General features: G+C 38.6%; 1 protein-coding gene across 1 annotated transcript in view; it reads right to left on the reverse strand.

Moving 5' to 3' along the window:
- LOC136882302 (guanine nucleotide exchange factor DBS) overlaps window positions 1-21,806 on the reverse strand; it is a 122,163-nt gene that overhangs the window by 29,739 nt on the left and 70,618 nt on the right. Inside the window, exons 15-18 of the mRNA XM_067154874.2 lie at window positions 20,615-20,800; window positions 14,926-15,117; window positions 14,713-14,838; window positions 13,490-13,693 (exon numbers count right to left, since the gene is read on the reverse strand). Of these exons, the coding sequence (XP_067010975.1) occupies window positions 13,490-13,693; window positions 14,713-14,838; window positions 14,926-15,117; window positions 20,615-20,800 (708 nt within the window). The remainder of the gene's footprint in view (window positions 1-13,489; window positions 13,694-14,712; window positions 14,839-14,925; window positions 15,118-20,614; window positions 20,801-21,806) is intronic.

Below are 21,806 nucleotides of genomic sequence, written 5' to 3' on the forward strand. Positions count from 1 at the left end.
GACAATTACACTTTCTCCCGCACCCTTCAGCCCCACCTTAAGCCCTCTTCCTAAGCCATATTTCATTTCAATACAAGAACTTACTGATTTCCATGATTATAATTTTTACAACACCCCATTTATACTTTATTCTTTGTTAAAAACCTCTTATTATGTATATTCCTTGTATTATTAACTATTACCATAACATCTCATGTCACTTGTTATTCTTTAAAATAATATTGTCTTAGGATTTCGCCACAAATGATCTTTGCTTCAATACGGCTGATGATGACCCCTAGATGGGTCGAAACTAGTACCGTATAATTTTGTAAATTTGTGAATATATTGTATTGAAAAGGTGGAAACATTTAAGTTATTATTATTATTATTACTTATATATTGTTCAATACGGACCAAAAACATGAAATTCATAACCATCAATGATGTAGCTTACCAGGCAAAACAGAAAGCCTTTCAATATCTAGGCCTAAAATTAAAGATAGCCAAATTACGCAAAGACATCGATTTCCTAAAGCAATGTATATCACTTAACTTGACACCTAATTTTCTAAGAAGCAATAAAAAGAAACATCGGACTTCACCTCAAACCATCAAAACTCAAAACAAAACAAACAAAATATGGTTAAGAGACGAAATTAAATTCTTGTACAGGAAGAAATATTTTTTGAATCAGAAATTATACGACACTCACCTCGCAGCGACTAAACTACTTTCAAACGCACAATGGACACTATTCTATCAAGAAGTAGAGAACAAATTATTCTACGAACTAGCCAAAAAACAGTCAAATTTGGAGAATAAACTCAACAGGCTAAAAAACTGCCAACTACATAACCAACAAACTAGAAACTCCAATAGTAACACGTTCGTTCGTACGCAGTTTCATCCAGCTGTTGTAAATCTATCTAACACGCCCTTAAGTGAAAGTGAACACTTAACTTTATCCAAAGGACCGAAACACAACTGGCCAAACTTGAACAGCCTCAACATAGCCGCTACTATGATCACAGAATCAGAGCTAGCCATCAGCAAAATACCGGAAGACACGCAAAATGAGGTTAGAACCGATGTTAAAAGGAAACTGACTGATATCCTCCACAATTTAACCAACCCCGCAAATAACCTCAATAATAAAGAAAAAATTGCTGAACAAAAGCGCATATACGCCCTCAAGAAGAAAATTAAAGACAACGAACTCATCATAACCAAAGCTGACAAAGGCAATGCAACAGTTATCATGGATAAAAAAGTATATATTGAAAAAACAAAAAACTTTTTCACAGACAGCTCATTTTCCATAATCAAAAAAGACCCCACCCAAAAAATTCAAAAACTACTTAAACAAACTCTTAAAAACACTTCATTTTTATTTACCGAACAGGAAAAATCCAAACTCATACATATGAACCCAGGACTCCCCACTGCTAAAGCTCTTCCCAAAATTCACAAAACCGGAATTCCCATCCGGCCAATTATCAACTATAGACCAAGCCCCTTATACAGAATATCACAATTCATCCAATGTTTCTTAAGAAAAAATTATCAATTCTTATCCAAAAAGTCTATTAAAAACACATCTGAGCTAGTAGAAAAACTAAACAAGTTCAATTTGCAACCGGATCACTCCATCCACTCTTTCGATATTGTAAACATGTACCCAAGCATACAAGTATCAAAATTAATTCCGATAATTATAAACAATTTAAACAAAAACAGCCACTTAAGCAAACTAGAGATACAAGACTTTATCACAATATTAAAACTTATCATCGACAATAACTTCTTCACTTTTGACAATGTCATATATCAACAAAATGGTTTGGCAATGGGGTCACCGGCCTCAGGTATCTTAGCAGAAATATACCTGGACTTCCTCGAATACACCAAAATTGACAACGAATTCGAAAACATTCTCTTTTGGGCCAGATATGTCGACGATGTCTTTGTAATCATGAATGAGAAATCAATTAACGCACCCACCACCCTCTTAAGACTCAACAATATTGATCCTCATATCAAATTCACACTAGAATCCGAATCAAATCAAAAAATCAACTTTCTAGATTTAACCATCACTAGAAACTCAGATTCTTTCAGTTATAAAATTTTCAGAAAACCCACTCAAACAGCCTCCACCATTCGCCAAGATTCAGTGCACCCCCAGTCCCACAAACGAGCCACATACAACAGCCTAGTTCACCGAGCCTTCAGCATACCTATGTCCAATAAAGATCTAAAAAACGAACTCAACACAATCCGCGGAATCGCAAAATTCAACGGCTTCAGCAATCATTTTATAGAAAGGATAATCAATAAACACAAACATCGCCCAAAAACTACCCTCAAAAAAGAAATAACCAAACCTCTAACATTTTCCACCTTCACGTTCAACAATGATATCTACAAGTTAACCAACATCTTTAAGAAACAAGGCGTTAAAATAGCCTTCAAAACCAACAATAAGAACATGAATGTTTTATACAATACTTCACACATCAACAAGACCAGCAGTTTTTTAAAATCAGGAGTTTATAGGATCAAATGTACCACCTGTAAAAAAACCTACATCGGGCAAACCGGGAGAAACTTCATTATCAGATACCACGAGCACACTAACGCAATAAAATACAACAAGTTTTCAGCCATCAGCCAACACATGCAAGATTATAACCATAATTTCACCAATATTGAACAAGACATGGACATCCTCGTATTAGCAAACAAGGGCCCTTTACTGAACATAATGGAAAATTACTACATACACCTAGACCAATACTTTAATGCCAGTCACAATCTCAATGAAATCTCAGAGAAACCCAACATACTCTTCGATCTATTTATCACTTTCCTCAGAAACAATAATGCAGCCAACCTAAACTCAATCCTAAATTTAATCAAAGGTACTTTTCCAAGACAATTACACTTTCTCCCGCACCCTTCAGCCCCACCTTAAGCCCTCTTCCTAAGCCATATTTCATTTCAATACAAGAACTTACTGATTTCCATGATTATAATTTTTACAACACCCCATTTATACTTTATTCTTTGTTAAAAACCTCTTATTATGTATATTCCTTGTATTATTAACTATTACCATAACATCTCATGTCACTTGTTATTCTTTAAAATAATATTGTCTTAGGATTTCGCCACAAATGATCTTTGCTTCAATACGGCTGATGATGACCCCTAGATGGGTCGAAACTAGTACCGTATAATTTTGTAAATTTGTGAATATATTGTATTGAAAAGGTGGAAACATTTAAGTTATTATTATTATTATTACTTATATATTGTTCAATACGGACCAAAAACATGAAATTCATAACCATCAATGATATTTGTAATTATCAGGCAAGAAGTGTTATAATTTTGGTCAGCGTGTGAAAATTTTAGTTTTGTAAAATTTCACGTCAAGAAACTGTAAAATGCGACGTTTAAATCTGGTGTTAATGTTCTATGAGATATTGTCCAAAGTGGGGAAATTTAGGAAAGCGATAATGGTAAAGTATGTATAATATAACTATTTATAATAGTTTATTTAAATCCGCCTTGATCAATACACTCATTAAATGAAAGAAACGTTATTAATTAAACCATACATGTTTCGGGAAATCTCAACCATTCCCTTCATCAGTGGTTAGATCAAAGAATAACACAATAAGACACAATCTTTTGTTTTACAATTTGAAGGAGTATTGTGTCCCAATACATCATATCAAAGAGTAAAGAGAACTTATGAAATATTATAAAAATGATCAATACATACAATTTTGGTTGAACTGAATGAGAACACTATACAAATTTAGGATCTTCAAGTTTTTCTTCTTTTCTTCTTCTTTTTGTTCCTTAAATGATTATATGCTAGCCTAAACAGTGGGTTATCTTCTGTACTTTTCTCATTTAAACTTGATTCAGAATTACATTTTTGTGTAAGGTAAATTTCTAAATTTTCCAAAACATTCATCAGTTTTCCCTTTTTGGTAGAATGTAATAATTTCATGTCATTGGAAATGTCTGTATATTTATGATTCATTTCAAGCATATGTTCTCCCATTGCCAAATATCTTTTATGTTTGACCGCATTAACGTGTTCTTTGTACCTTATAGCCAAACTTCTTCCGGACTGTCCTTTGTATCGTCGTTTACATGTTTGGCATGTTAATTTGTAAATTCCTGATTTATTAAATATACATTTATTCTCTATTTTATCTGAATTGAAAATTATCTTATTAGTATTATTATCCGTTTTGTATGTGACATTGATGTTCTTTTTCCTGAAAATTTTAGCCAGTTGATAAGAGTGCTTATTTCGAAAAGTTAGAACTACGAATTTCTTTTTCTCTTTTCGCTCTTTAATTAAAGTTGTTTTAGGTTCATTTTTCACTTTATTTATCATTCTATTAATAAATCTGTTGGAATATCCGTTGCTACGAGCGATTTGATGGATTATATTTATCTCTCTATTATGATTCTTCTTAGACATAGGTATGTTCATAGCTCTATTAAGTTTATTAACAATGGTAAAGTAGTCGTGGCGAATGTCTTAATTTCAAGTATCATTTGAATTCAGAAGTTTTTGTCGAAATTAATAATAATAATAATAATAATAATAATAATAATAATGTCTACCACGGGATAAAATTTTCCTATGTTAAAAGTGCATTTAACAAGTATGTTTTACAAGGATCGCAGGCATTTAGAAAATTCCAGTGAAATTTGATAGAGTTATGTTTTATTCATGGGAAGTAAAATTTTGTGACATCGTGTATGTCGATGATACGGAAAAATCGCGGTGTGTTCTTGTATTCTCGAGATCCGAAAGTTGTAGTAACAGGAAAATAAAGAGGTGTATTTTGTAATGGTTATTGTTTTTCACCAGAGGATTGAAATGTGAAAAGGGTCTTGGAAATATAAGAAAAATGGATTGAGAGCGAAGAATTTATGTATGTGGAGATGAGAGTGATAGGAATACTGAAGGTGAAAGGGAGCCTGGATTTTAAGTAATACCGCTGGGATAAGGCGAGGAGAATGAGTTTTGAGACAGGCTATGTTTGCCGAGGAAGGATTTGTGAGACAGGCTGTATTGTGGCAGGCTGTAGTGTATTCCGCTAACAATCCGAAAATTGAGACGACTACTGTGTGAGTGCACCGTAGATTTCTAGTACGATCCCAAGTGAAAAATGATTCTAGTAAAGATTAAAAATCTTGGTAGTAAAAGTCAAGTGACTAGTTACGTAAAGTCAGTATGAATATTAAGATAATGTGACCTCAAGGATAAAAGAGCATTTAAAATACACGGTTCGTGTTGTTTGACGGTGTAAATTTATTGAATTTCATTTCACTGGATATTCATAGATATAAATATTTGAAATTGACGGTAGGCGATTTGAGGGTTTCCAATGCGGTAGTGATGATTATTATTTTTGGACAACATCCACTAAATGGTAGATGTGTGTTGGGAACTATTATATTCTTCCCTAAAACTTCATTGCGCATGCTGAGATTGTGTTTGAGTTGGGGGATTGTTCGTCACGTATATTTATTTTCGAGCTCACGTTTTGTAACGAGATAGAGACTTGCTGCATTTTCCGACTTGCGTTTGGTTAATAGTAAGAGACGTTGTTCCGTTGTGTGTTATTAGTCTGACCAGGTTTACAATCGAAATGTCAGAGTTTGTTTGAAATTGCTAGTTCGCCTGATATACCAGGGGAAGCATAATACGACCCATTTTCCGCCCGACAATAGATTTAGGATGTCACATGTTATCCTAGGAGTAGACTGATGATGAGACGTCCTAGTTCACGCTTGACGATAGAATTAGGAAGGTATCGTGTACATAGAGATTAGTGTTAAGGTGTACAGATTTTAAGTGAGCCCGACGATAGGTCTGGGATGTCAGCTGTACATACTCAAGTCTCAGATTAGATGTATTTTTTTGTTTTTGCAAAGTGACCTGGGCGAAGGTAGCATCTACAGTAAAATATGAAATATGAAGAGGGTTAGATCGGTAATAATGAGGCCAACTTGTGCGCAGCTTATACAGCTGGAAGGTGCTCCCTAAGATATGGGACCGTTATCGGCGAATGAGGGTTGCCCAACATTGGATATCGACCTGATGGTGATTAAATATTTTACTGTAATTCTCCATGCATGTTGAGTTTAAATAACTTCGATATTTTATTTTATTTTACGGACTTAATTGTTTTGTTGTTCTGACGTCCATTTCGTTTTGATAGTGTGCATATTGACACTCAATGTATTAGTGTGAGACTTGAGTTGCGAATGTGGTTTCGATTCGTCAGCCGGTAATATTATTATTTTTTCAATCTTTGTCGTTCTTTCATTTATATACGTAGTTGAGTTCGATTAAGTGCGAACTTTGTAGGTAGTGTGTTGGGACAAACAATAAGTAGATGGATCTGTAATGGCAGTCATGGTTTAGAAAGGAAAGAATTCCTTAAGTTTGTTGTAATTTTCAATGTGGACTGGTAATTTTATTAAGCGTAACAACCATTTCTAACCTGAAAATCGGTTTGATAATAATACTTTTCAAGTGATTTACTACTTTTTAATTAACTTCAGTGTTTGGCATTTCTTCTAAATGCGTGATGAATAAGTGTTTCCTGCATTTCGCAGTTTTGTTCCTTCAGACCGACGTAACGTAAGATCCTCGCGGATCATGTTGTTGTTGGTTCCTTCCGAACAGTTGTTTGGGTGATGCACATTTAGCATTGGGATTATTTTATCACTTAAGGGTGTCATGAATGACAAATACATGGTGGAATTTTATTTCAATTGTGAATGATGCTGTTAACTCGTAGTGAACACCATGCTTTCCCATAATATTTCGCAACCTATCCAAAGCAACTGATAGTCAATTTGGTTTGATTAAGGGTCCATTCGGCGGGTGTTCCGTATCCGCAAGGGTATTCGACTGGTGGATAACCTTAATTGAGAGGAAATCAGGCGTTCTACTTGTTGAAAGTCAGATTTTCCACGGATCGTGTGGATTAATTCTCAGTTCTCGTTTGGAGTAATAGGTGCCCGGTTTTCAGGTCTTTCCTTTTTCAGTTTTTCAGTTTCGCTGTCCACTAATTTATTACTTTCTCCGAAGCAACTCTTTGATATTGTGAGAAACAAATCAATGCTATGCAATGTGACTGCGTTTGAAACATTCAATAATAAATGATTTATAAATTTTTTTTTTATTTCAAGGATTTATATTAAAATAATAATGTTGTCGTGCCATTTCGAATTTAATAAAAGTTAGTAAGCACATATTTGCTCCTCATTTCAAGTAGTTAGGCTCTCTTCTGAACCCCATCGTTTGGTTAAGATCGTGACCGAATTTCTTCCCGCAATGACCCATGATTTAAGAGTTCTATATTGTTCTACTGTAGCAGCTGTAGCTGACCAACGATGGAATGGTAAGTTCAAGGGTTCAATACTTGGAAACACTAGTTTATACATGAAAAAGGCCTTTGGTTGTAGCATCATATACAACCGTTAACCCGGCTCAAGGAAGACGGCCACCTTCCCTGTCCTCCACTTAAGTAATTCTTGCCTGGCACGTCCACATCGCAGGGGTGGGCATTCTACACTCCAGTAGGCCGGAGTGATAGGATGGCTGAGTTCAGACAAGGACTCAGTCCCGTGGGGTATATCATGGAACCGGTGCCCAGGGTTACGGGTGAAGACCTCAACAACAGCGAAGGTGGAGATTATGGTGGAAGAGAACCCACTGCCTTGTGGGATGAGGAGGGATCCTCAAAGGCAAAGGAAGTAAACCCCAAAAGAAAATCCTTCTTTATGTTAGGCCCAGCGAGTCAGTAAAGAAGTAATTGTTTGATTGCTTTCAATATACGGAGAAGCCTCGGATCGAACATACCAGAGAAAGACTCCACTTCTGGCACTTCAGGAACTAATGATGACCCTAAGAAGGCTGATGTTTATCCTGAAAATGCAAGAAGATATACTGATCAAAGATATAACTACCAGAATAGACCTTACCAAGAAACCAAAATGAGAGTAGGAACCCTGAATATAATTACACTGACCAACAAGTGTGAAGAGATAGTCGACCTGATGGAGAGGAGGAAGATTCATATATTAGGAATGAGTGAGACAAAATGGAAGGGGATAGTAATGTGACGACTTGTATAGTAAAAACAAAATGGTTTAACCCATTAGCGCCTGAATTAATTATTTTTCTGAGATTTGCTTATTTATTGTGTTTTGCTGTATGTTTGAGACCAAAATAAATTAATAAACCAATTTCCAGAATTTTGGAATCACTAGGTCATAAGATATTTGATGTTGCCATATGGCAACGCTAGGCGCTTGCACTACCTGTTTTTAAACAATGAGTTTTGAAAGTCGAATTTAGGTTGCAAAGTGTTTTTTTATTTTCATGCAATAACAGTGTTGAAGTATCTTAGCATTATTTATTGTAAGAATATGGAATATCAGTTTTTATTAACATCACAGCAGAAAAGAATTATTGAACAAAGGAGAAAATATTTGTTTGCAGTACATAGACACATATGTACAGTTCGTTGCCTGTCAAAACAAAACACTATCTGGAACAATAGAATAAAATGAAAAAATTAGAAAATGAAGAATCAAAGCACTTCAGAAGTAGTTACAAACTATAGAGTAACTAGAGTAGTCTATATTTTCAGAGGCATATAAGAGCTCGCCCGCAATACTTGTGCGTTAGGCACAGAGATAGGGAATGACAATCTTTCACTGTCTTCATATCATCCTGCGTGTCCCAATACGAATGCTTGGAGGGCAACCTATTATATACAGAAATGAAAAGTATGGCGATAAAGCAACGAATTTCATCAGAAGTTATTTCTGGGTCCGCACAATTTAAAAACACTGCATATGTTTTAGTCTCTCGAACTAAATGTTTGATCAGCTGGTTATCTGTAAACAATTCAAAAATGCCAACAACAGTCTTGGATTTTCACTTGCTATAACCAGGCTCCGGAAATGTCAACAGTCGCCCAATATTGAAATCAGCCTCATTGGTCTATCTTGGTTTGTTATTTGATTTATTATTTCTTCTATCAGTTAGCCGCTCTTTCGCAGCATCGGGTATTGAAACAGATCTTGCAACAGTAGACAGAAAAGGCACTTCGTCCTGTGGTAACACACCTTCACCATCGTAACTAACCCCGATTCTTCCATTATTTATAAGCTTCATTTCAGCACTGACACGTAACTGTGGGGAGAGAGATTGTCAATAAGCCCACCATCATCTTCATCACCAGAAACCCTCATCTGTAATTACATTTACATAGGGCGGTTCCACAAAAATATCGCCATCGAGATCTTCAGTCAGTAGCATATCCAGTGCTTCTAATAGGAAAAATCCCTTCCTGCAATGAAGATGTATGAATCAGTATAAAATATCATGATCTGACAGCTGCAGCAATTTTACTGAGTATAAACGCCTAGCGGGCAACGCTAATGATTCAACAAGCACTACTACGGCATTGTGCGCCCGTGCTATTTCAAATGCTTACAACATATATAATGAAGTGTGCACAACACTACTGTAAACATAATCCAATGAAAGAACTTCACTTATAGATTTTATATCCTTCTTACGTGAAGCCGGCAGCCATTTCGCAGGAATCTTAAAATAACCAAGAGTCCACCAGTCTTTGTGTTGCAACAATAGATTTTAAAATTAAATAAATGTGATTACTCGATTCTACAAACTCTTCTCTAACTGTCGGATGACACTACAATCTTCCAGAGTATTTCCTGTTGCCAACAGTATTAAAAGAAAAAGGTGCGAAAATCGTTACCATATGGCAATGCAAGGCGCTAATGGGTTAAAGATGAAACTGGTCTCCGATAGGGAAGTGTACTATCCCCATATTATTCATCATAGTCGTGAATGAAATTCATAAGAACATTAAACAGAGATTGGGAAGACAGGCAACAAAAGCCATGTTGTTTGCAGATGATATAGTGATATGGGTGAAGATGAAATGGAAGTGAAAAACAAGTAGATGTATGTAATCAAGAGTTAGAAATATTTGGGATGAAAGTAAGCACAGAGAAAAGGAAAACAATAGTGATGACAAGAGGAAGGAAGGAAGGAAGGAAGGAAGGAAGGAAGGAAGGAAGGAAGGAAGGAAGAGGAAAGATAAAACTGAATGGTAAAATTCTGGAAGTGGTTAAAAGTTTCAAGTACTTGGGAAGTGTGACCACGGAAGATGGAAAAATAACCGAGGAAATTGGGAAAAGAATACAACAGGCAAACAGCTTCTATCAGAGTGTAAGTGGTATTTTGTGGAACAAAGATGTCCTGAAGAAATGTAAGAAAGTATTACCGTATTTCACGGCATAATCGTCGCCACCGCGTAATCGTCGCATCCTTTATTTTCAATAAAAAAATCGGACTTTAAACCTTTAATTACATAATCGTCGCACGTCCAAATTTTGTTCACTAATCTGGTTAAAAGGTAAATGGAACTGCAACGTAAGTTGCACATGAATGCGCAATTTAAATACGTGTATGGTTTATGGGCAATTTGGCAACACAGTCACGTTTGCGACATGTTGCACAACGTATAAATAAATAATACCGGTATATGTACGACGCATGGCTTACCGGTAGACTATCGGCAGTTTGACAACGTGGTCGCGAGACAGTGTACTATTTATTCACCACCTACATATTATGCTTACCGGTAGGCTATCGGCAGTTTGACAACGTGGTCGCGAGACAGTGTACTATTTATTCACCACCTACATATTATGAGTTCCCATTTGAAATACGTAAGGCTGTAAGTTATCGCTTATCGGCAACGTCACCAGGAAATACCGGCTAGGTAGGTTGAATGGACCTCAAACCAGCCCTCAGATACAGGTAAAATTCCCTGACCCGTCCGTGAATTGAACCCGAGGCCTCCGTGTAAGAGGCAAGCACGCTACCCCTACACTATGGGGCCGGCTCCTGTGTTATTGCGCATGAAGTGAAATCCAAGACAATAACGCAGATTTCCACGGAATTATTCAGCCGAATTATTTACGATGTCTCAGTTGTCATCGCTAGACTCTTATCTTACTACTACGTCATAAGTGTCCGGGCATGGGATGAAAACTTTTATCCAAGTAGTCAAGATAATTATTATCCAATGCTATTAAAGTTTTATTTTATAAACTCGTCAGTAATGTAATGTAAAATCATCAATAACTGGGAAGAAATATTAACCTAATTACCGTATGTTTAAAAGAAATTGAAAAAAATGAATGTTTGTTACTGACGTCTCGGAATACAGTCAACTATACAGTAGATCTACACCGCGCTAGCTAGAGCTCCTGTTTGCGAGCTTGCGCAAGCGCAGTAGTGTGTCGCAACCAACGAGCTAAACTGATAAATTGTTGCATGCTTCCTTGCTGCCTAACAGTATTGGCTGCTCTGGAATGGACAGATCACAGATGCATTTATTTGTTTCAGATTTACGTGATTACTGTAGACATGTGTGCGTGAGAATTTAAGTTTTTAATTTGTGTTTTGGGTGTTTGCAGAAATAATTTGTTTTAATAGTGAACAATTACGGAAAGTCATTTATATCGCAAAACATTAACATGTGAAGCATTTATAAGCGATTATGGGTAAATATAGAAACTATTGTGTGGGCTTCAAGCTAAGCGTAATTGCCTTCGCTGAACAGCACGGGAACAGAGCTGCAGAAAGAAAATTTTCTGTGAGTGAAAAGTTGGTGCGTGACTGGCGGAAAGTAAAAAACAAGCTAAAAAGCACAAACCCTTCTAGACGCGCGTTTAGAGGTCCTAAAACAGGGAAGTTTCCTATAATTGACGAAGAAGTGTTTAGGTACGTCAGTGAAATACGTAACAATGGCTGCAGTGTATCATATGAAATGTTACAAATTAAGGCACAGGAGGTAGCGCGCAAACACAACATACCGGTAACTCAGTTTAAGGCGACTCGTGGGTGGATTAAGGGGTTCATGCGACGACACAATCTGTCAGTGCGAAGGAGAACTACACTAAGCCAAAAGTTGCCTGCTGATTACACGGACAAGATTGTAAATTTTCACCGATTTGTCATACGTTTGCGCAAGGAAACTTCGTACTTGCTTTCTCAAATAGGTAATGCCGATCAGACTCCAATCTTTTTTGATATGCCTCGCAACAGCACTATTGCGCTAAAAGGATCACGGAGTGTATTAATGAAAACCAGCGGTAGTGAGAAGTTGCGATGCACGGCAATGCTAGCCATTACAGCTGACGGGAGAAAGTTGCCGCCTTACATCATTTTCAAGAGGAAAACGATGCCTAAGAATATACAGTTTCCCCGTGGAATTCATGTACGAGTGCAACCAAAGGGTTGGATGGACGTAGAACTCATGCTGGACTGGGTTAAAACTGTGTGGAATAGAAGACCTGGTGCACTACTAAAACAACCAGCTCTGCTTGTGTTAGATAGTTTCCGAGGTCACCTCGTGAACGAAGTGAAGCAAATTCTCACTACAAATAAGACACGACAGATAGTCATTCCTGGTGGCCTAAGATCTGCTTTGCAGCCACTAGACGTATGTGTTAATAAACCCTTTAAAGACCACTTACGTCGATTTTACAACGAGTGGATGATGAGCGGCGATCAGCAATTGACGCCCGCCGGAAATATCAGGCGTCCACCCTTGGACTTGTTATGCTCGTGGGTGAAGAAGAGTTGGGATCTTATACCACCTGAACTAGTCTCCAAGAGCTTCAAAAGGACTGGGATTTCGAATGCACTAGACAGTTCCGAAGATGACGCAGTGTGGCAGGGAGACGAAGAATCTGATACTGGTATTAACAGAGGCGAGGACGGCGCATCAGATAGCGAAACCTGCGATAGCGACACCGAAGATTTGGAATAAATTGCGTACCGGTAAGTCCGCATTTCACAACAAAGCGATAATTTTTTGCAAGTGTAATATTTTAACTTTAATACTCAAATTAATGACAAATTAACTTAATACGTTCATTTTTATTGTCAGGTTGGAAAAACGTTAGCCGAATTGTTGCGAAAAATGATGAATTTTGTTTTAGACTATTTTAATTATTTTGATGTATAAACGCGAGTATTACGTGCATCTTAAATTTAAACAGGCCAAATACAATTTAGTTATAAATACATTTTTTTAGTAATACAAATACTGGTATTAAATATTCATCGTATAATGGTCGCACCCTAGAATTTTTTTCGAAAATTTTGGTATAAAAAGTGCGACGATTATGCCGTGAAATACGGTATATTCATCCTCTTGTGAACCCATAGTAACTTATGCAGTTGGATCATGGACTACAACAAAAAGAGAGGAGAGTAGAATACAGGCACTTGAAAAAAGGAGAAGAGTGGTGGAGAGACAGGCAGCGATGGAGGTCCTTGATTCACAACCCAAACTGGCAAGCTGGAAACAGGAAATGTGGCAGTAAATGGGCATTCTACCTGTAAGTATCTCTTGAAGTGGTAAGTGGCCTTGTTGTAGCCCTCTTTAACAGCCTTTTTACAGAAGAGCATGGATTTCTGGTAGAGGAAGATGTGGCGCTGCATGGGTTTGAGTCTTAGCTCCCTCAGCCTGTCCTTCTTACTCTCGGACCAAACAGAGAAAGAACCCTGCATCAGCAGTTCTCCTTGCTCCCTGACATCACCCTGAAATGAAAAAGAAGACAAATGCTTAGAAAAAATGTTTGAATTTCATTACTAATACTAACCCTCGAACCCAATTTTCCACTCCACATCTAAGAGCAAATTCGGTAGTTTCTCAGTTGAAATACAGTTCAACAGTTACACTATTTTCCTATTAGGACAAGTCTCTCCCTTATAGTAAAACATGTGGAGGTGACTGGAGTAATGATAAGGAGAAAGTAAATGAAGAACTATGGTCCAATACAACACTGCTACTGGTATTTGATCACAATGTATAAGTTAGAAAACACTCATTGTTTTGCATTCCCGCTAGCACTTCGAACAACTGCTGTGAACTTGTTTCTCTCCCAGTCCACAACAGACACTGTTACATCAGGCATATTGCAGTAAGAATACTATACGTCTTGTACACACCCACTACTCACTCTTCCACTTAAAATTACATACGTTATGAGTGTTACCAAGAACTAACAACTGCTCTACCGTCATCAGATGTACAATTGCTGTCTTAGCAACATACAGTTGTAGAAGTATCAGCTTACTGCAAATGGAAGGTAATGGAAGATAAAAAAGGAGAAAGGAAGAGATATGAAAACCAGAGGAGTGACACTGATCCTTCACACAGCTAAGATCCTCAAAAGAGTCTTAGATAAATAAGTAAGAGACAGTGTAGAGTGAAAACTTGCAGAACACCACTATGGTTTCAAAAGAGGCAGGTCCACATTTGACCCAATATTTACAGTACATTACATCAAATGATGGAAAAAATATTAGGAATATGGAAAGGGCATGGTAATGATTTTTCTAGATAGAGAGAAGACATATGGCAGTGTTCCAAGGCACTTGGTATGGAAAACAATGATCAAGGCACAGACCGGGAATGAAACAATGCAGATGGTAATAGCATTATATCAAAACCGTGAAAGCTGTGTCAGAATCATAGAAGGTCAAACTGAATGGTTCAGAGTTGAGACAGGCTAAAGAGCAGAAAGTGTACTTGTATATATGCTCAAAATACTAACCCAAAATCCGGTGATTGCTATCTGATGCATGCTGTCATTGACACACTTCAGAACAACGAGCATAGCATCAAGGGCTTCCTGAATTTCCCGGCAGCATTTACCATCCTCGCTGTAGCGCAGTAGATCCTGAACAGAAAAAAAAAAAACATTTCTGAAGCAACAGATCATTAGAAAATGTGGTAAAGGAAAAACTGAGAGACAAGCAATGCATACTTTTAATAAAAGTTGATATTTAGTTATCCTCTGAACAGGTTTTAACAGGTATGCAGCGAGAGGTAGTTTATGACCAAGTTTTAGTTGGCATGCCTGGAAGAACAGATTCTTTTCACCAGCAGCTTCCCGTAACCGCTCCGAACGAGGAGTGTTCAGACAATAGTAGCTGTACAGTCGGTGAAACGCTTCGCGCTGCAACAAGATAAGTGATCTATTACACACAATTCTAAACTATTTACAAGTACGAGATTTTAAAATATCAAGCAGTAAACATTCATCACACCCAGGAAACTGGAGTTGGAAAATGATGACAAAGCAGTAATTATTAAACTAAATAAACCATATATACGTGAATATTCTACACATATGTTTTTAGAAATTAGTGAAGAAAAACTGGGGTGCATGCATTATTTGAAATAAGATTGGCACTGCTTCACCTCAAACAATAGGTGGCATGAGTAAAACTGACCAGGTTTTTCAAAGTAAGTGCTTTGAAGAATTATAGTGGGTACTACAGAGATTAGTATGTACTACACTTTTCTTCATAATAATAATAATCCCAAATGAAAGAAATGTAGTACCCACTATGCCTCGAGCAGTACTCGCTTTACTCGCACTGCATTAGATAGCAGATTTGCATGTAATCTTACAGCACCTTACAAACTTCTTCTGCAATAATGGTCAACAAAGAAGAGAAGAGAAAAAAAGACTTTTTTTTGTGCACTTCAAGCCTGTCTGTTATTGCAGCTCTGTTGTATTCATAACAAGCTGACCGATTGTCGACAATAAACTGACCAGAGTGGCAACTTCAGTTATACATAATTTTCAAATGATTAAACCACTGGAATTTTATAGCAAGGATACACAGTGAATGTTTGAACACATGGTTAAAATTTGTGTGACTGCTAATGAACTGTCCTGTTCTATTAGAGAAATCAAATCTTCCTGAATTTGAAAGAAAGAAAGAAAGAAAGAAAAGAAAGAAAAGAAAGAAGAAGCAATGAAAGAAATACTAGGGAAACTTGTATCAGAACGGTGTGAAATAAGAGAATCTCAGATATGAAAGAAATTAATTAACATTAAATCAAAAATAAAAATTGATAAAATACAAAATTGAAATAAAGTTCACTTAAAACAGTGGAAAGAGGACGTTCATAAACTCATACCAGCAGAATCAAATCCTTCAACAAGCACATCCCAAAAATAAGGTCTCCTTTTTTTTTTTAAGTACACAGACCTGTTTATTTCTACAATGGTTTACATCATTTTACAGCTTCAACATTTAGCTATTTTTCTACATAATCACCACTTCGGTCGATGCATTTTTGTAGACGCTGTGACAGTTTTTGTACGCCCACGTCATACCAGCTCGCTGCCATGCTGTTCAGGAAGTTGTGAACCTCATCTTTCACCTTGTCGTCGGTGCTGGCACCCATCTTGCGGACACCTTCCAGTATTTCAACTTTTCTGTTAAAATTCTGTGAACGGCGCTTCGGGAAACCTCGGGAACCAAAGTGCAGAGATCATCCAGGGTGATCCGCCGATCTCCACGCATGATTTGCTCAATCTTCAAGACTGTCTTGACGGAAATTGATGGTCTCCTGCTCCTTTGTTCGTCGTGAATTTCAGTCTGACCGACTGCAAACTCTCTACGCCACTTACAAACACTTTTCACATCCGTGCACGTGGTGCTAACATCGAACGGGAGTTCCATTCTCAACGGATGCCAAGCCAAGACCGAGTGCCTCAGAGTGCCGTGCACGGGAAACACTCTTCACAATACTGTGACCAATAGCCACACGAACAAAGTTCTGTATTTATAAAAATATAGGAGACCTTATTTTTGGGATTACCCTCGTAATCTGCTGGCCCACTTGAAATCCAGAGGGATACTGCAGAAGAAGACCAGCCATGGGATGAGAATGCTCATTCGGTTTCTTTGTATACCGGACACGACAACACTGAGTAAATAATGCTCTCCAGTCAATGTACCGCTGCCTGCAACATTTTCAACTTTAAGTGCAAAAAGTATGGAATAAGATTTTTAAAAAAAAAAAAAAAAAAAAGAGAGAAAACAAGTTACCAGAAATAGACTAAACAAAAAATCTTACTACATCAGAACTCCTGCACTTGGTACTATTGGAAAAACTAAAAGCCTTCAGGCTCTTGGAAGAGGTGTTAGGCGTATTCAAAGTACAACTACGATCTTCATACAACTTGATTTGCACTTGTTTGTTCATGCTAGGAAACCATAAACTAGAAAGTGTGGAAAGCTTTACATACCTCGGCAGTGTAATATCTCGAGATACACTAGCCACAAAGGAGTTGGCAAATAGAGTGCACAAGAGCTCTCACTTTTACCAGCAAGTACGAACACTCCTCTGGGATCCCACAGTACCAACAAAATCAAAGCTGGTGATGTTCAATCAAAAGTTGCAGGCATCCAAGATGAAGTTCCTTAGGTCCACAATTCAAAAAACCAAACAGGACAAGTTGAGGAATGATGTGGTTAGGAAGGAAGCTGTGATTGTTACAGCATTGTTAGATCGGATCAGCATGTCCGGCCTGAGGTGGTTTGGGCATGTAATGAGGATGGAGCCAACAAGGACAGCATATGTTAACTTGGAGCGACATGTGGCAGCAAAACAGATGGTGGGAAGACCAAGAACCCACTGAATGGGCATCGTAAAGAAGGACATTGCAGATCGGGGAAGGACACTGGAGGACGTCATTAACAACAGAACGTATCTCAATAAGACAGAATGGAAGAGGCTCGCCAACAGTACCCGGGAAAATGGAACTGTAAAATGATTATGATAATGATGATGATGATGTTCCTTTCCATTACTTTAGGGAGGAAAGTTTTCCCACTGAGTGAAAGAATGCTTCCACTTGCATACTTAAGCTATTTTGCTTCTGAGCTTCAATTGTGAACCCCTCTCAGCTCAGCCCCCTAGTATAGTTTATCATATCATATACAGACTTCAAAATTTCTAGGGTGCCCAGAGGTGCCTCATTTCCTCATATCCTTGTGGATCGCTACATCTCTACTTCCACTTATTAGTATAGGAACAAGAACAAACGGACATGTAGGAGGAGAAAATATCAGCATTTATACCAAAAATTAAATTCCCAGAAGGAAACCAAAATTTAATTCCACCATTTGCAATTATTAAAAGTATTCAAGGAGGCCTGCTGTGATCTCAACAGTGCGCTAGCCACCAACATCTTGGTAAGGTGTGGTGGCAATCCAATTAACAAGGGGGCTACCACACTGGGGTGAAAGACTGATTTCACGACTGGAAAAGCCTAAGAAGCTTGAATACTTTGCAATTTGTGAAATTACGGGCCGTGAAAGCATCAATGGCAATAATATTATTTGCTTACGTCCCACTAACTACTTTTTGATGGTTTTCGGAGACGCCGAGGTGCCGGAATTTAGTCCTGCAGGAGTTCTTTTACGTGCCAGTAAATCTACTGACACGAGGCTGACGTATCTGAGCACTTTCAAATACCACCGGACTGAGCCAGGATCAAACCTGCCAAGTTGGGGTCAGAAGGCCAGTGCCTCAACTGTCTGAGCTACCCCACCTGGCAAAGAAAAATTTGGGTTCCCTTCTGGGAACTTGCTTAAAGTCAAGCTTTATACAAGTAAAGGTACACATCTCCCCTAGTGCATCGTCACTGTACTGTCCTACAAAGGAGGCTTGCAATTTTGTACCAAGGGTCGGTAGATGCAGAATAGGCTTCAGGCTACAAGCGGTCACGGCCGGTCCGTGATTGGACAGCTCAGCACTCCGAGTGCCCGATCGAGCAGAGGAGGGGTGGCCGTGGCTCTACCATCGATTGTCTTTAGAATAGTTTTCCGTGGTTTTCCATTCTCCTGCAATAAGGCAAATGCTGGGACAGTTCCTAGTATAGGCCACGGCCGCCAGCTCTCTCACCTTCGCCACAAATCTCCTCCTCCAATACAAATCTCCTGGCCTGAGAGACTGCATCACTGTCTAAAAGGCCCTCCTTCTCCCTTCAGGGGAGGAATGAAAACACTGAGTAGTAGTATAGTAAAACCTTATTAATTCGGAGTTGTTGGGACGCAAAAATCGGACTTTGAATGACGTGATTTCGAATTAATCACCAACTTGTAATTTAGAAATGCCAACCCCGGCCGCATCACAAAATATCCTAAGACCCGTTACTGCAATTAACCTTGATTCACAGTTTAAACCTTTCAAATGCCATGGAAGAAACGATTTCCAAAATGTATCCAAACAAGGTGCATTTACAGTATTCAAATAATGCACTTGGATAACTCACCGGCAAACATAACCTCACGCAACAAAAGAAAAAAAGCATGATTCAAAGACGACGAGAAATCTATGCTGGCTCCCCTGTGCAAATGCTTTATTTTTTGGATTACTGTACTGTTTGCATTTTTTAGATGCCTTGTACTTGCATGGAAAGTGCCTGACGTCCTTAAAACATCGTGGCTTATCGAACTTCCCTATGACGAGGGGAGGAAGTCTCTCACTTCTGTGTGCATAGCAACACAGTACAATGACCCTCTTTGTACAATTTCCTGGCTGGCACTTCCCTCCTGTAAAACCGTAAGTCCGTTTGGGCTCGGCATAAAAAATTAAAAAAAATTGTTTGGTGCATATTGAATTGATTATATGAGCCACGCTTTTTTGCTAATTGTTAGCATCGCTGGTGTTCGCGGATTCTGCTCCTCCACACACTGCCTGCTACGTGATATTATGGCATTCTTTAAAACGCTGAATACATAAAGAATTACGATATTACTCGAACTTAGCAAATATGAAGCACACTGTAGACACACCAAAGTGAGTGAAAGTACTGAAAGCTACCGCAGCACGTTCCGGAAGACGCGTTTAATCATGACACGGATAAATTTTGAATTTAAATTAACTCACTCCCAAAAAACTATTTTTTTAAAATGTAAAGGCAGTTTTGAATTAAAAGTCTGAATTTCGGTAATGGGGCCGACACTGTTCTTCGAATTATGAATTATCGGTATTTTGAATTAAACCATTTAAATGACATGCAAAACCGTATCTCATGTTTCTGGGAACGAGAGCTTCTTTGAATTAGGTGGGATTTTGAGTTAACCGATTTTGAATTATCGAGGTTCTACTGTAGTAGTAGTAGTAGTAGTAGTTGTGCACCAACACCAAGCAGCCACAGCTTGAAACAGGGTTTTGCATTTGGGAGGCGGTGGGCTGGTCCCACCATTGGCTGTCCTGAGAAAGGTTTCATTTGTCTTTCCTCGTTAAGGCAAATGCCGGGGCAGTTCATTTTATTAGCCACAGCCACTCCTCTCTCATCCTTCTGCGTACCTCAAATCGCCACAACACACTGTTTGGCCTGAGAGAGGGCATTGCCCTCTAGGAGACCCACTGTACCCCATCAGGGTAAGGAATGAAAGCATTTAGTAGTGTACCAAGAGCACATTAGCTGTCAGTGTCTTGGAAAGATGTGACAATCCTACTGACAAGCCTGCTAGCACTCTGGGGACAAACGTTGGTAATTTCACCATAGAAAAGGCCTAAAAAAGCTGGAATACATCAATATCAGTTTTTGAAAAGAATTGTAAAAAGAAGGTGGTAAGGTACAATAACTTGGTTTATTTTACCATTCCTACAAGTTAATAAGTTTAAGAGAGTTAACTTACGTGTTGTGTGAAGCACAGTGCCACCAACTCTGTGTTGGAGATACAGTTCTCCAGATCTCGGAGGAACACATCGCCATGGAAAGTAAAGATCTCTTCCAAATTACCAAAAAGAATGTCAGCTTTTCCTACCAGAACGGGTGGGATTAGCGTCTGCATGTCATTAGACTGCAGCTCATTCTTATAGCCCTGGAAAAGAAGAGATATCAAGTACAGAAAGAAAAAATGAGTTATGAGACCAAGGGCAAACCAAAATCACCCACAGAAGAGGAAATCATCACAAGAAGATAGTTTAAGTAATTAATATAAAGATAATAACATGAAAAGGAACATATAACAGCATTAACGCAATGAGAGATCAAGTCATATACAATGAGTGGCCAAAAGTCACACGAAGGGGTGAACCCCAAGCATTGCAGCTAGCTGCGGCCTAGGTGAGCAGTCTGTCACAGACACCAGTGTCGTGAAAATGGCAACAAGTCGTGAGTTAAGCGACTTTGAACGTGGGATGATCATCGGTGCATGGCACATGGGTCAAAGCATTGCACAGATTACACGCGAATTTGGGTTTCCGAGGTCAACAGTGTCGAGGGTGGATCTTCAATATCGCAGAGAGAATGATACCACCCGCGTAAACCGCTGCATGGGTAGACCGTAAGTGTTTAACGAATGGACTTCACGTCGCCTCTGCAGGACCATATTGGGCGCTCGACGGGCTACTGTGAGTCAAATCACCACCCACTTGAATGCTGGGAGTCAGGAACCCATTTCTACCAGGTCTGTAAGGAGGCAACTGCACCACATAGGCCTTCAACAGCCGACGACCAACTCGTGTCCCTTTGCTTGCACCTCGACACAGAACCCAATGATGTGCATGGGCACGCGAACATCGGCAGTGGATCCTGGAACAGTGGCGGTATGTGGTATGGTCCGATGAATCCCGGTTCCAGTTGTATCGAGCTGATGGGTGCGTGAGAGTGTAGCTTATGCCCCATGAACCTATGGATCCTGCACATCAGCAAGGTTGTGTCCAGGCGGGAAGTGGCTCAGTGGGGACACATTAAAAAGCAAAAGTCAAAGGACAGTCTCCACATCTTCATACACTGCTGTCTTCAAACAGATTTGTTCCTTTTCATGTTCCTATCTTTCTGCATATCACTCGTGTGTTTGTTTTTTCCATTACTACTTTCACAAC

Source organism: Anabrus simplex, chromosome 10 (assembly GCF_040414725.1).
Source record: "Anabrus simplex isolate iqAnaSimp1 chromosome 10, ASM4041472v1, whole genome shotgun sequence".
Lineage (NCBI taxonomy): Eukaryota > Metazoa > Arthropoda > Insecta > Orthoptera > Tettigoniidae > Anabrus > Anabrus simplex.